This window comes from Grammomys surdaster, unplaced genomic scaffold (genome assembly GCF_004785775.1).
Source record: "Grammomys surdaster isolate TR1022 unplaced genomic scaffold, NIH_TR_1.0 125925, whole genome shotgun sequence".
Taxonomy (NCBI): Eukaryota; Metazoa; Chordata; class Mammalia; order Rodentia; family Muridae; genus Grammomys; species Grammomys surdaster.
The window spans coordinates 978,068-993,687 of record NW_021620749.1 but is presented as its reverse complement, the minus strand read 5'-3'; the positions used below and the strand labels follow the sequence as shown (position 1 = coordinate 993,687).

The 15,620-nt window shown below is 43.1% G+C and overlaps 1 protein-coding gene across 1 annotated transcript in view; it reads right to left on the bottom strand.

Annotated features, from left to right (window-relative positions):
• Dscam (DS cell adhesion molecule) overlaps positions 1 to 15,620 on the bottom strand; it is a 479,658-nt gene that overhangs the window by 440,581 nt on the left and 23,457 nt on the right. Inside the window, exon 2 of the mRNA XM_028752551.1 lies at positions 12,563 to 12,880. Within this exon, the coding sequence (XP_028608384.1) occupies positions 12,563 to 12,880 (318 nt within the window). The remainder of the gene's footprint in view (positions 1 to 12,562; positions 12,881 to 15,620) is intronic.

Genomic DNA, 15,620 nt, shown 5'->3' with positions numbered 1-15,620 from the left:
AGAGAGAGAGAGAGAGAGAGAGAGAGAGAGAGAGAGAGAGAGAGAGAGGAGGAGAGATAATTGAAAACAATAGAACAAGAAAAATAATTTTTTACACATAAACTCTTTAAAGATGTTTAAAACCAGTGTGGAAAATCACTGTTCTGAGAACTCTCCAAATATTCCCAATAATAGAAATATTCCAGAAACAGTCCATAGGGACATCCATGAAGTTTTGCCACATTAGGGCTCATGTGGTACTCAGTGTCCATCCAGAATGCCCAGCTATCTGGGTCCAAATCCTTGTCCTGTCTGTCATTACCTGCAAGGCAGAGGAAATCTCCAGCTCCACCTTCACCAATCAGGTGATGATAGGAGACCTCCTGCCTAGGGCTAGGTGGCTACTGAGGAAGATTTGTGTCTCCTGAGCAGAATAGGTCAACTACCTGACCAAAATCTCCACAACTGGGCAAACCCAATCTCTGTCTGCAGGATAATGAGGAGATGATGATGATGGTGGTGGTGGTGGTGGTGGTGGTGAGCCCTGCTCAGATTTTTTTCTATTTGCACCAACTTTATTCCCCAAATTTTAAATCAGGACATCTTCAAGGTCGTTATTCCAAGTCTGCAATTTTCTAGATAGGCAGTGGAACACCCTACCATTCAATCAGCTTCCAGAAGGATGTCACCCAGTGGACAAATATAGACCAAGAAAAATGGTAAAGAGGATTTTTTTTTGAGAGGTTAATGCCTCAGTGAAGAGAAAGAAAATGTCTTCTGATGGGGTGTCCAACGGGCAGAAGGGGATGGTCTCTGAAAGGGGACTGCTGGGGAGGCCAGCAGTGGCATGCTGAGTCTTCACAGAGGATATTAGCACATTCTCCTTTCCCTTTACTCTCTGCCACACCCTTCTTTATCCCCACTCCCACCCCCACCATTTCTGGACCTCCTCACTGGTCTCCTTCCCACGTCAACATTTGTTTTATCTTACAAGCCACAGTTCTCTTTTTTGACATTCAGATTTGATTTTCTTCCCCTCAACTTGGAGAATTTCTTTATTCCTGTCTCAGCCAGATGGATCCTTCCAACTTGAAGACTCTCTTGAGATCCTTCACCTGCTTTAAGTGTAAGCTGAGGCTCTGGGTAGCACATCAAGCTCTCGTCTGCCACAAGAGGTCCATGGGGCACAATGAGGGGAAGGGAACCAAAAGCTTGTCCTCAGAAACATCATTGTGGCCAAGGGAGGGGATGACTTGGTGTAGGAAAATGCCTAGACCCAGAGGAGAGCTGAGGTCTCATTTCCCAAGTTGTTGGAAAGGGACTATAGAGAAAAGAGAACGGATATAACTCAGTAATGAAGGAGAACTCAGGCACTGGGAGAGCAGCAGGCAGAATAGAGGATGGAGGTGAGGATGGAAAAGAAAGAGGGGATAGGCAATAAGTAGAGAGAGGCTGGGGCTGCTGAGAGCCTGCAGGGTCTCTGAGTCTCCTGTCTTGCTGTGCTTTGGAATCAAGCAACTTCTTCACACCTCCAGGACACTCTGCTTCACACCCCACAGCTCACACCTCACAGTTCACACCTCACATTTCACAACTCACACATGGAGATGTTTACCAGACATCAAGTAAAGGAGCCTAATTTCATGTCATCCCAGAAAAGGTAAAATCTACCAAGGAGATACAGGCAGAATCTTCACAGCCTGCATGTCTCAGCTGGGATTACTGTTGCTATGATGAAACACCATGACCAAAGCAACTTGGGGAGGAAAGGGTTACACTTCCACACTGTAGTCCATCACTGAAAGAAGCCAAGACAGGAAAGCAAGTGGGAGGCAGGAGCTGATGCAGAGGCCATGGAGGGGTGCTGCTTACTGGCTTGCTCAGTCCTCTTTGTTACGGCATCTAGGACGACCATCCCAGCGATGGCATCACCTACAACCACAATGGAGGACTGGGCCCTCCCCCATCAATAACTAATTAAAAATGCCTACAGGCTTGCCTATAGCCTGATCTTATGAAGGCATTTTCTCAATCAAGTTTTCTCCTCTCGGATGACTATAGTTTGTGTCAAGTTACCATAAATCTAGCCAGCACAATTGACCCCTTGTCAGCTTGACACACAAACACATCATTGTTAAGCCACAACCTTTCCTTTCTTGCTCATCCCCACTAATAAAAAAATCACAATACACAACATTTTTACAGATTGATAATGTCCCACAGCCTTACAAATTCAAACACTTCAAAAGTTTTTTTTTTCTTTTAAAATCCAAAGTCTCGGTATAAATCAAAAATCTTCTTTGTAAATGTTTAAAGTCTCACAACTGTGGGCTCCTATAAAACCAAAAATAAATTTAATACTTTCTTACTTCAAGGGGGAAGAACCAGGGCACAGTCACAACCAAATCAAAGCGAAGCCAAACTCCAACTGTGTAATTCAATGTCCAATGTCTGTGATTCATTCACAAGCTTCTGTGTTCCAGTCTATAGCTCCACCCACTGAAGCACACACAGCTTGTCTTCCAGACAGCCTCCACAGTTACTGGCTGTTCTTGGTGGCTATCCCATGGTAGCAGCTGTTCCAAACTCCTGGCATTGTAACTGGGCTACACTTTCACCAATGGCCTTTCTTCATGGTGCATGCCTCAACTTCTCTGTGTGACCCCTTTAATTCTGGGCCTTCAACTGCCATTGAGGCTACACTTCACCAATGCCCTCTTTTGACCTCTCACACTGCCAAGCCTCAGCTGATCTCCATGAACCCTTCATGCTTTCAAAACTAGCACCACCTGCGTGACTCTTACACGACCAAGTTTGGTTGCTTGCTAGTATGAGGTACAACCTTGACTGCCTCTGGAACACAGCTTCTGTGTACTGGCTCTGAGGAAACACTTCCCAGAAGATTTTAGCTCAGAGATGCCAATCTCTTCTTAACCACTACTAATTCCTCAGTTCCAGGTGGTCAGCATTGATTGTCCCAGTAACAAAAAAAGGTTTCATTTCAGAGATGCTGGTCCCTTGTCTCTTGTTAATCATGGCTGACTCTTCAGTCCTAGCTCACCAGAACAAGATTCTTAATTCAAACTATGCAATAGTTCTGATAGTCTTTTAGTGACTTTTAAACTTCCCTCTGGAACTTTGCGCTCAAGGACTCCATCTTCTGAATTTCTCTTAACATTCTTATCTTCCGCACTCCCAAAAGGCTTCTCATCAAGGTTTGAATGTTCAATGGCTTTTCCAGCCCAAAGTTCTAGAGTCCTTCCACAACCCTTCCAAAAATACATATTCAAGTCTGTTACAGCAACACCCATGATCCTGGCCCCAAAACATGAGCAAAGCAACTTGGAGGAAAGTGGTTTACTTGGCTTATACTTCCATATTGTAGTTTGCTGAAGGGAGCCAAGACAGGAAGAACTTAGGCAGAACAGAACCTGGAGGCAGGAGCTGAAGCAGCGGCCATGGGTTGGGAATAGGGTATCGTGTGGTTCTGCTTACTGCTTGCTTCTCATGGCTTGTTCATCCTGCTTTGTTATAATACCTAGGACCAGCTGCTCAGGGATGACTTCACCCACACAGGGACGACACCTGGGCCTTCCCACATCAATCACTAATTAGGAAAATACACTACAGGCTTACCTACAGACCAAACTTAGGAAGGCATTTCTCAATTGATGTTCTCTCCTCTCATGACTACAGTTTGTGTCAAGTTGACATGAACCTAGCCATCACACTGGGCAAGACTGTTTCTTTGACCTGAACTTCAGAGCCACATAATACAAGGTGGCCAAATGCAGCCTATTTCTTGTCAGCGGCCAAAGCTCCTGGGAGGACCTTCAGCCTCAGGAAGCCACACTTAAACCGTTTGTGTGACTTCTTTTCTTTTGAAACCTATTGGCCTGTGTAGTGTAAGAGCTACCTTGAAAGTCAGGAGTTTAAACGTCTATGAGTGTTGCTTCTCTCCCTTATTAGTTCAGCTTCAGATCCTAAAGCAATGATGTCACTCAGATCACTAAATGCCTGTGTCCAAACACCTCCCTGTATCTTTGATTCTAAAGACCAACAATGGATCAATCCATCTAAAGCCATCATAGGGGGCAGGAGAGCTGTCTTAGGCAGTAGAGGCCGGCTGGGAAAATCAAAAGACCCAAGTTCAGATCTCCAACACACATGGAAAAATTAAATAGTTCTGGGGACAAGGAGACAGGAAGATTCCCCAGAGCTCACTGGCAGTCAGCCTAAGAGAATTGGTTCAGTGATAGACTCTGTCTCAAAAAAAGTTAGAAAACAATTGAGAAACCTAATATCCATCTCTGATCTCCACCTGGAATGTACATACAACCTCATGAACACATCACTAACACACACACACACACACATCACATACATATACACACACAAGCATACACACATATACACCTACACACATACATACATCACATATACACCTACACACATACATACATCACACACACATCACATATATACATCACACACATACACACATCACACAGACACACATCACACAGACACACACCCACCATTGTAGCTATTTCTCACAAGGCACATAGCAGATGCTCAGTGAATATAGTTGTCCCTCAGTATCTACATCCCTGTATCAGCTCCAATGACCTGGGCAGCCAAGTCTGTGGATAACTGGATATTCTATATTGGGTTTTCTCTAAAAGGAGTTATGAGAGATTTAGGGCTAAGGGCATGACCCAGAAAAGCTTTGGGGGAGAAGGACACAGAAAGTCCAGGGAAAGCAGGTACACAAGCATAGCCTTTCACTGGAGTCCCTACCCCCAGCCCCTTGGCAGTCCAAAATCCCTCCCATATATATGCAGGGTAGGTCTCTGCAAGGGCTCAGTGCTGGACCTGAAATTATATTATTAGGACTGTAGTTTGTATGCCATGGTGCCAATCACCAAGCAGTCCTCCAAAGACTGCAGGTTCAAGCTCAGAGGAACTAGTACAGATGCTACACATCTGGACCAAGGGCTTCCACACCTCCATTGCAGTCTCTCAGGTCTTCCTCTGTCAGTCACATGAGGTGTGGAGTTTAGAGGTCAGAAGGAAGAGACTTTAGTGATTACCCTAAGGCAAGCAGGACTATTTCTTGACCAAGAGGAATAGAATGTGGATAGCTGGAGTATCTCTCCTTCTCTTGCTTGACATATGTCTCTAACAGGCAGCACCTGTTGAAATATGATTTCAAAATAGCCTGTCTTGGTGTGAGAACTAATTTAATTTAAGGTTTGGTCAAGGTCAACTAGACAATTTCTCTGACCAAGAGAAAAATAAAAGTGCTCAAGACAACCAAAATAACCCTATTAAAAATGGGGTACAGAGCTAAACAAAGAATTCTGAACTGAGGACATTCAAATGGCCGAGAAGCACCTAAAGAAATGTTCAACATTCTTAGTCATCAGGGAAACGCAAATCAAAACAACCCTGAGATTCCACCTCACATCAGTCAGAATGGCTGAGATCAAAACCTCAGGTGATAGCAGATGCTGGTGAGGATGTGGAGAAAGAGGAACACTCCTCCATTGTTGGTGGGATTGCAAGCTGATACAACTCTGGAAATCAGTCTGGCGGTTCCTCAGAAAATTGGACATAGCATTACCTGAGGACCCAGTTATACCACTCCTGGGCATATACCCAGAAGATGTTCCAACATATAACAAAGACATATGTTCCACTATGCTCATAGCAGCCTTATTTATAATAGCCAGAAGCTGGAAAGAACCCAGATGTCCTTCAACAGAGGAATGGATACAGAAAATGTGGTACATTTACACAATGGAGTATTACTCAGCTATTAAAAACAAGGAATTCATAAAATTCTTAGGGAAATGGATGGAACTAGAAAATAGCATCCTGAGTGAGATAACCCAATCACAAAAGAACACATATGGTATGCACTCACTGATAAGTGGATATTAGCCCAAAATCTCACAATATCCAAGATACAACTCACAGACCACATGAATCTCATGTAGAAGCAAGACCAAAGAGTGGGTGCTTTGGTCCTTCTTAGAAGGAGTAATAAAATACTCATGGGAGCAAATGGAGGCAAAGTGTGGGACAGAAATTGAGGGAGGGGTTGTCTGGAGACTGTTCCACCTCAGTATCCATCCCATGTGCAGTCACCAAAGGTAGCTGATGTGGATGTCAGGAAGTGCATGCTGACAGGAGCCTGATACAGCTGTCTCTTTAGAGGTTTGCCAGAGCCTGACATATACAGAGGCAGATGCTCACAGCTAACCATTGAACTGATCAAGTGGTTCCCAATGGAGGAGTTAGAAGACTGAAGGAGCTGAAAGGGTTTGCGGCCCCATGAGGAGAGCAACAATTCCTTAACTCTTGAAGGAGTTTTGAGATTTTGAATCTTCGGACAGATAGTTCATTTCGTATATTGTTGAGTTTATATATGTATGCGTGTATATATATATATATATATATATTTATATTTATATTTCAGTTACTATCATTCTAATACTTCTAAAATGTGTGTGAAAGTTCTTCCCAATGTATAGCAGTCATCTCTTTCAGTCTTGGTATTGGCACCAAGTCCTCTCTCGTTTTCTTCTTCTATCTGACCTGCAGTGTGTACATTTTATCGACCCCTTAAAAGAACCCATTTCTAATTCCATATTGTTCTCAAACACTTTCTGGACCTTCCTCTCTTTGTTTCTACTATGATCTTTGTTTGTTTCCCTTCTGATATGCTCTTAATTTCCTCTTTACATTTAGGTAGAAAATGAGACCATCTTTCAAAACCTCTTTGTACATGTAATGCCACAGGTGTTCAGATGTATGCATTCCACCTGTGCATTGCTTTGGTAAGATTCCCCCAATTATTTTTGTAACATTTGTATTAACATATATTAACTATGCATAAGAATGGGTTTCCTTGTGGCATTTTCATACATGTACATAATGCATTTGAGTATATTCACCCTGTTACCCTGTCGGGTCCTCTTCCCAACGTAACTCATCTCCCTTTCCCTTTTATGGATATTTTATTTCTTTGGTGATGGAGAAAGTCTCATTAGGGTTGCTTATAGAAGCGTGCGATGCTATTATAGAAACATGAGCCTCTTAGTGGTTTCAATACTAAAGAAAATGTCTCTCCCTCCCTCAGCAACTGTTAACTGCCAATAGATTCTCAGAAAGGGACCGGGCTGGGCCTTGTGAGTCCCTTCTCTTTCCAATACATGATCCTGTCCAGGTCAGACGCAGGTAACCCCAGCTGCTGTGATTTCAGGAGTACAAAAAGCAGCATTCTACAGCACTCAAACCCCCCCTCCACCCATCAAAGTTTTTTAACTATCTTGTGGCCCTTGGAATGATCCAAAATTATATTATCTCTGAAAACTACTACTTTTTTCTCCTACTTTTTTGAAATACAGATTGTTATTATTAGGTGTGTATGTATGTGTATGTGTGTGTGCGTGTGTGTGTATGTGTATGTCTAGAAATTCACATGTGGGTATCCACAGAGACTTGAAGAGGTTTCTGGATCCTCTGGAGCTAGAAGTACAGGTAGTGGTGAACCATATGACATTTTCTGGAAACCAAAATCTATTTCTCTTAAAGACTGGGAAGAGCTCTTGACCCTGAGCCATCTCTCTACCCCTAAAACATATACCATTTAGAAGTGTATTTTGTATCCAAATCTTTGGTCATTTCACAGAGATTTTGTTATTATTTTCTCATTTAATTCTACTGTAATCAAATAACATGCATCATATGGCTTGATTTAAGGGTCATCTGAAGCCTGTTTTACTGCCCAGAATGTGTTGTATGTTATAGCAAATATCTTTGTATCCCAGAAGATTGACAATTCTTAATTCAAGTATGAGCTGACTGAGTTGATTGGTGATCTCTTTCAAGGGCTCTTTATTCCGATTTGTTCTGTTTCTGCTTCTATCAATTATGAACAGATGGGCATTGGGTTCTTCAGCTGTAATTATGACGCACCTTCTCGCTGACGCTACACCAAGCCTGCACACTATGTGCTTTGATATTCTGTTGTCTGGTGCATGAAATTTACGAGAGTCACACCATGTTAATTTATCTTTTTTCCTTATGAAATGACTTCTTTAGCTGTATGTTATTCTTGGATATAAAACATATCTTCTTGCTAATCAATGGTAAATCTGCTTCATCTTTCTGGCAGTGGTTTACCCTGATTTGTCTAGATGGCCATGGTATTTCCCTATCCTTTTACTTTGAATGTATATTTTGTGACTCGTACATGACAGGAGTGTGCTCACTAAAGGTCCATGTTCTGGAAGCTTCTTCCCCAATGTGATGGTGATAACAGATGTTAGGAGCTTAATGAGGTACACTATAGTGGGAGACGACTGGGTTTCTAATAGTGCAGCCTCTGGAAGGGATTGATGTACTTTTTTTAGGCATACCAGTCAGTTCCCATGAGACCAAGTTGCTATGAGAAGGATAAACGTGGTCCTGAAACTGAAGCTTCTTGTGAGCCCATGTAGTAACTCCTCTTTCATTTTCTGCCATGTTGTGACCAGGTTAAGAGGCCCTCACCAGGCGTAGCAGCCCTCAAAAACATGAGCAAAGTATACTTCTCTGAGAAAAAAAGCCTGTGGCTTCAGGCATTTAGTTAAGCAACAGACAAGAGGCTAATTAATTCTTTATGTATTTATGTTTTAAAAGAATTTCTCTTAAGCAGAGCCAAACCGAGTCTTGTAATCTCTGCCTTGTGATTAGCATGACTTGAGTGTTCACCTGTGAGGCTAGCACTGAATATCCTTACATTTGATTTCATAGTGTTGCTCTTTGGTTCCTCCATCATCTCTGATCTCTGCTTAGTTTTCTTATTTTCTTCTCTGTTTGGGATTATTATTGTTTTAGATTTATTTTTATATGTATGTGTGGTTTTCCTGTACTTATGTCTATGTAGCATGTGTGTACAGTGACCATAGAGTCCAGAAGAGGGTATGAGATTCCCTGGAACTGAAGTTACAGTTGGTAGTAAGGTGCTATGTGGGTGCTGAGAACAGAATCCAAGTCCTCTGCAAAAGCTGCCAAGCTGCCTCTCCAGTCCCGAGTTTTAGATATTTTTTAATGACTACCATTTCCCTTCTTGCTTGACTTATTCACTACAACTCTCTGGTTAGATATTTTGATACTGCTTCAGACTTAATAGTATGTATCTTTAGCTCATCATCATCTCCAGAAGGGTGGTATTATGCCATGACATGCTTAGTAAAAGAAATGTGTTATTAGATTTTCCTGATTTTATGCTGTTTTAATGCTGTCAGACATTTTCCTTCTGCACATCACACAAGACATCAGTATCCTCTTTGCTTAAATATTCAATTATGCTCTCAATGATATAAAATTAGTCCAAAGAGACATCAAAGATAGGTAAGTTGTTCCTAAACTGGCCAAGCACTATTCTTGCAAAAGGCACACCCAAAAACATATGCATTAAATGCAGCAAGAAAGTCAGTGGTCAGGAACGTGATCAGCTACCAGGGAATGGCTTATCAGGGTTCCTGCTGAAACTGGTCACTGGATGATAAATGTGGGAGGTCATGGTTGACTCTGGTTGAGAAGACAGGCCTCAGACGAGCCCTGCTAACCATTAATATAGAAGAGATTCTTCATCATCATCTGTCCACTTTGATGGCTCTCTGCAGCTCTTGCTTGCACACATATGAATGAAACTGCCACACACACACACACACACACACACACACACACACAGATTTCTGTGTCCTCCATCAGGAAACATGAGACAGTACAAAGTCAAATCACAGGCTGGCTGGTTCTTGCTCATCCAGTGCCCAGTCCTGGGAGCCATGGGCTTGTGTCTTGTACCTTTCCAGATGCTTTCCCTTTGTTTTGTTGTTGGTTCAGATAAATGCCCCCTGCTACTCCACATGGGGCATAAGGTAAGTCATTAGCTCCAGTTTGCTCAGGAGGAAGCATATGCTGGACATGTTTACGCTTCCTGAACTCCTAAAAGTCACTGCTATTTGTTAATCGGCACACAGAGATAGGCAAGAGATGGTAACATGACAGTGGTCCATGTGTACCCAGCCTTTGGACAAGGAAGTGTTTTATGTTAGAATCAAAATTTCAAGTTAATGAGGCATAGTAATTGGAAACACCTCCACTTTCAGGCATGTAAGCCTGAGTCAACAACCCACAAAGACTGTAAGAACCAAAGGTCAGAGAAAATCAGGGTAAAACAGGACAGGTCTGTTACATTCATGGATGCAGAGTAGCTGTGGTTGCCTATATAAGACATGTACATGATCAAGACATCCAACATCTGAGCATGGAAGGAGAGGGGATACAACCTCTTCCCTGTCTAAGACTAAGGTAATTATTGGCAGCTGTTAGTTACTCAAGAAGAAAGGATAGTAGGTTTTCTCCAAGAGTGATAAGTTGACTATGGTCCAGAGGTTGGCCCTTGACCCACCCATGTATATATGGGTGACACTAATTGGACTCAGTGGGTTATATATATATATATATATATGATAGATAGATAGATAGATAGATAGATAGATAGATAGATAGATTCATAGATGGATGGATGGATAGATAGATAGATAGATAGATAGATAGATAAAAGAGGATGTTTGGGTGGATCCAGGAGGAACTGGAGGGGAAATGAGGTAGGGGCAAATATCCCCCAATACATTATATACATGCATTAAATTTTCAAAGGATAAATTTAAAAATAAAACAAACTGTAGAGCATTGACGAGAACGTGAACTCCATGCTGTGAAAAAAAAATGTGAGGGTGCACTGGATCATTCAAGAATAATGCTAACAGCATCCTGGAGCAACAATTCTGATGGGTGACACAGGTGACCCCATGAAAGAGAACTCCTTCAGCTACATTCAGCCTCACTGTCTGAAGCAACACTGTGCTCCTCATCTGCCCTTGGAGGACCATGTGACTCTGTCTTTATGCATGCCAGGAGCAGCATTTGCAAGCATTCAATAAACAATCTAAAAGATTACAGTGGGTGGCAGGAGCGTTGTTCTGATGCCGAGCATGGGCTCAGCCTGTGAGGGTGCCTGTGTTCAACCCCTAGTACCGAAGAGTAATTAAATGAACAGAAATAAAGGATTGATGCAAACATAATGTGTTCATAATAGAAAGCAAAATTAAGTAAGGAAAGATGGTGTGGGGACATGGGTGTAGTGTTTCAAGTTCAAACTGACAAAGACATCCTGTTACTTCCTAGCACACCAACAGCAACCATGCAGCTATCCCAAAGAGACATCAGCTACACTGGTACCACATCAGTCCTTTCAAAGATTCAGTAGCCAATGCAAGCAGTTGGTTCTGGGACAAACTGAGAGAAAACTGAAGTGAGGGGCAAGAGTGCTAGCTCAGTGGATAAAGTGCTTGATGAGTAACTATAAGGGCCTATGTTGGGATCCTTAGACACCGTGTAAAACCTGGGTGTGGTAGCACATCCTTGCAATCCCTTGGTTGGGGGTCAGGGGAACAGAGGCAGGCAGATACCTGGAGCTCACTAACCAGCTAGCCTATACAAATCAATGAGCTTAAGGCTCATTGAGTGACCCTATCTTAAAAAATAAGGTGGAATGAGTCTGAGGAAGACATCCAATGTCATTCTGGCATAGGTACATTCACCACTCTTAATCACAGCACCAAACCTACACAAAACAAGTGAGTGCTGAGCATTGAATCAGTTGAACTGACAGGAAACCCCTCAGGTCAATTAATTTCAGGTAGGATCTGGGGATGACTTTGTAGCAATGATGGTTTTTAAAAGATACAATATGTCATTAAAAGAAAACGTTTCAGCTATGTGTGATGCCATCAGGAATGTGGACACAGTCTTTTTATGTCAATGGGAAAGTGAAGCTTTGGAAAAATGACTTTCCATTACAGCACGCATTTATGCGATGTTTGTTTTCCTTCCCACTCAAACCATGACCTCCATCTTCTCCATTTCCCTTCCCTTAAGGTGGGGGAAGGGATGGACAAGCAGGGAAATGGGTGGAAGCATATACACAGGTGTGAAAACATGAGTCAGAGTACCATAATGTGTGAATACAATAAAGTTGTCATGGGACTTGATAACAATTAGTTCCATGTGAGCATGAGTGTGATATTTGGACACATACGGACATACATGCACACACTAATGGCAAAGGGCCAGTGGATGACATCATCCTCCCCTCATCCCCATGAGACAGAACCTCTCTGTGAACTCAGAGCTAGGCTGGCAGCCATGAAACAAGAGAGATTCGCCTTTCTCCACCCTTAATATTGTTAGGGTTTCGGGGATGTGGTCACATCTAGATTTTTATTTGTATGTTGATAGTAACATACAAACATACATACTCATGTATAGAGTCTTCTCCTCAGCACACAAAACATTATTTCTTAAAGTTAGATCCAGCACTCAGGGACACTAAAATCTAGTGTAGGAACACTGTAACTATCAGGATCAGAAGTGTCCTCATGAGCTTATGAGGTTCCCCATGTCCTCAGCCATCCTGGTCATTCTCCTCCCATCCAAGGAGCCAAGGAAGAGGGGTACTTACCAGCCTTGATGTGGACATCCTGACTTCTAATTTTCCCTGAAGGGTTTTCAGCTGTGCAATAGTAAGTATTATCATGGATTAAGGTGCTGAAGCTTGAAGGAGGAAAGGGGAAAATTTGGAGAGTGCCATTGGGATGGACGTGGCGGATCCCGGGGACATCGTAGATCTCCTCGCCCGTCGCTAGGTACCATCTGAGAGTCACAGGAGGGATGCCTGCAGCTGGGCAAGGCACCAGCGTCCCCGACGTGCTTGCAAACACTACCTCTTGCAGCGATGCATTGACAAAGTAGAGGCTGGAGTGGGGCTCTTCACTGAAAACTGCAAGAGACAACACAGACGGGGTCAGTCAGCCTGGCCTCTCAGCAGTTGTATGAGAGACAATGGGGGATTCCCATAGGACTGGATGCCTTAGCATTGCTCAAAATACTACAGAGACTCTGGGTCTGGGAGGCAAGAAGTGATGCTGGGTTCATAGTCTATATGCAACAATCTCAGGGGGACTTAAGAGGCTCAGTGCATGCTCCATGACCTGCTCTTTCTCTCTAGTGACCAAAGCTGGACTTTGTATTAAATTTAGATGCATGGATTCCTCTCCTTCTTCTTCTAAAGCCTAAGTCTAGAGACCAGGATCTGGTTGCTCTCACTCTCTTCTGGGGCACGTGGTTCAACTCTCAATGGGCCCTCCATAACAAGAAGCGGGGCGTGAAGTCCCACAGCCAGACCAAGGACCAAAAGTTCCATTTACCAGCCACAGTGAGACCTATCCATGAATGAAATACGACACATTTTTAAAAGGTTAAAAAAAAAAAAAGCTAAAGACGGCTTATAAAGCATCTTAAAAGACAAAAAAAAATGTCATAGAAGTGATGTGTGTTTTGATGGAAATTTGCAGTATTAAAAAGAACTCTGACAAAGCATCGCATCACAACTCCACCCTACAGTCTCTGCTCTGACATGAATGCCTGTCCTTGCAGGCTATCTACTCAAATGCCTTGTCTATGTAGTTACACCATGTTAAGGCACACACAGAACCGAATGCTTCTCTGTAGAGATCACAAGCATGCCTCTGTGGCACCTATTTGACAGGACATGGCTTTCAGAGCTATTTACCTCAGCTTTCAATTTAAATCATTTCTGTTTTAATGCCCACAAATCAAAGGTCTGCAGACCTGTCCATACACATTGGATTTCTTAGCTCATTTAGTGAGTGCCTGTGTTTTACTTCCATGTCAAATACACGTAGATTCATGTTTCTATGCAAAACAATGAAACTCAACTCCTAGAGCCCAAAATGCAAACACGCATAATTACAGTGAACAGGGTTGCTCAGACATCCTTCTAAGAGTAGATGCACATGCTACCAATGCACCTCAAAAAGAGACAAGGGGCTTACAGTGAGTAGACTGGCATGCAGGTAACATGAGGCTACTCTTCATCCTCCTATAGACTGTCACATGGTTATTAGTGGTCATTCTTAGCCAATCTACAGTGAAAAGGAGCAAGCGGGCAAATTATATATATGTAATGCAGTTTGAAGAGAGAAAGAACACTGGGATATGTAATATTGGAGCCAACTCCTGTGTCCATGGAGATAAAGAGTTTAAAGGAAAGCTTGATGCTAAAAGGGATAAAGGGGGTCAGGCCAGAGACCCTACCCAGCTAAGCTTCTAACTGCTAAAAGGAATCAAAGGGTAGCTTAAGCACCGAAGGAAACCATCAGCAAAGGAAAATGATGCAAATGTAATCCGAGGAGGAGTAACAGTCCAGCCACAGCAAGCAGAACTGGGAGGCTTTAGCCAAGTGGTTCTGGATTTAAAGTCAAGGACGCAAGAAAGGAGTTGTGGGGTCTCTGCAGTTAAGTAAAGCCCTGAGGTCAGATGTGTAGGAGGGGCGCTCCTTCTTGGAGGTCTGGAAAGGTCACTGTCTGAAGCTGTGAAGGTGAAGTTTGCATTGTGTTGGAGAGTTGAAGATGCCAGTGCTATGGGGAGCCTGCCAAGGAAAGCTGCAGGCCAAGCATGGAACCAGCCCAAGAGAGATGTGTTGCAGTCAATGAAGCAGGAGAGCTGAAGAGCACGTGGACATCAGACATGGAGAGGCAGAATCTGGAGTTTTCTCCGTTGGGTTTCAGTCTTGCTTTGGTCCAGTATTTCCTCACTATGCCCCTTTCCCTTCCTTTTGGAATAGTAATATATATTCTGTGCCACTGTATGTTAGAAGTATAAGATCTGCTCTTTGGTTTTAATTTTATAGACGGTTACAGCTAAGAGATTGCCTTGGGTCTCAGAAGAGATTTAGATATTTCAACAGTGTTGAGACTGTAGAGTCTATTTGGACTTAAGTTGGACTAAATTCATTTTGCATTGTGATATAACAGCAAGGCTATGGGGGCGGGGTGTGGTGGGGGCGGGGTGTGGTCCTCTGGAGGAAACTAGTCTCATAGTTTCTCATATTTGCATGCTTAGTTCCCAGACTAAGCATTGGGGTGGATTAGGAGGTATGGCTTTATTGGAAATAGTGTGTCCCTGGCATAGGCTTTGAGGTTTCAAAAACCCAGACACTATTGTGGGTGTCAAGAAATGCTTGCTGACAGGAGCCTGATACAGCTGTCTCCTGAGAGCCTCTGCCAAATCCTGACCAATACAGATGTGGATGCTCACAGCTGACCATCGGACTAAGCACAGGGACCCCAATGGAGGAGTTAAGGGAATGACTGAAGGAGCTGAAGGGACCCTAACTGGCATCAAAGGGAGGGGAGACCCTTGGTCCTGTGAAGGCTTGATGCTCCAGTGTAGGGAAATGCTAGGGCGGTGAGGGAGTAGTGGGTGGATAAGGGCAGGAGCACCCTCACAGAAGCAGGGTAAGGGGGGACGGGATAGGAGGGTTGCAGAGGAGAAACCAGGAAAGGGGATCACATTTGAAATGTAAATAAATAAAATATACAATTTTAAAGAAAAATCCCACACCAGGTACTCATTCTCTCTCTCTCTCTCTCTCTCTCTCTCTCTCTCTCTCTCTACCTCTACCTCTACCTCTACCTCTACCTCTACCTCTACCTCTA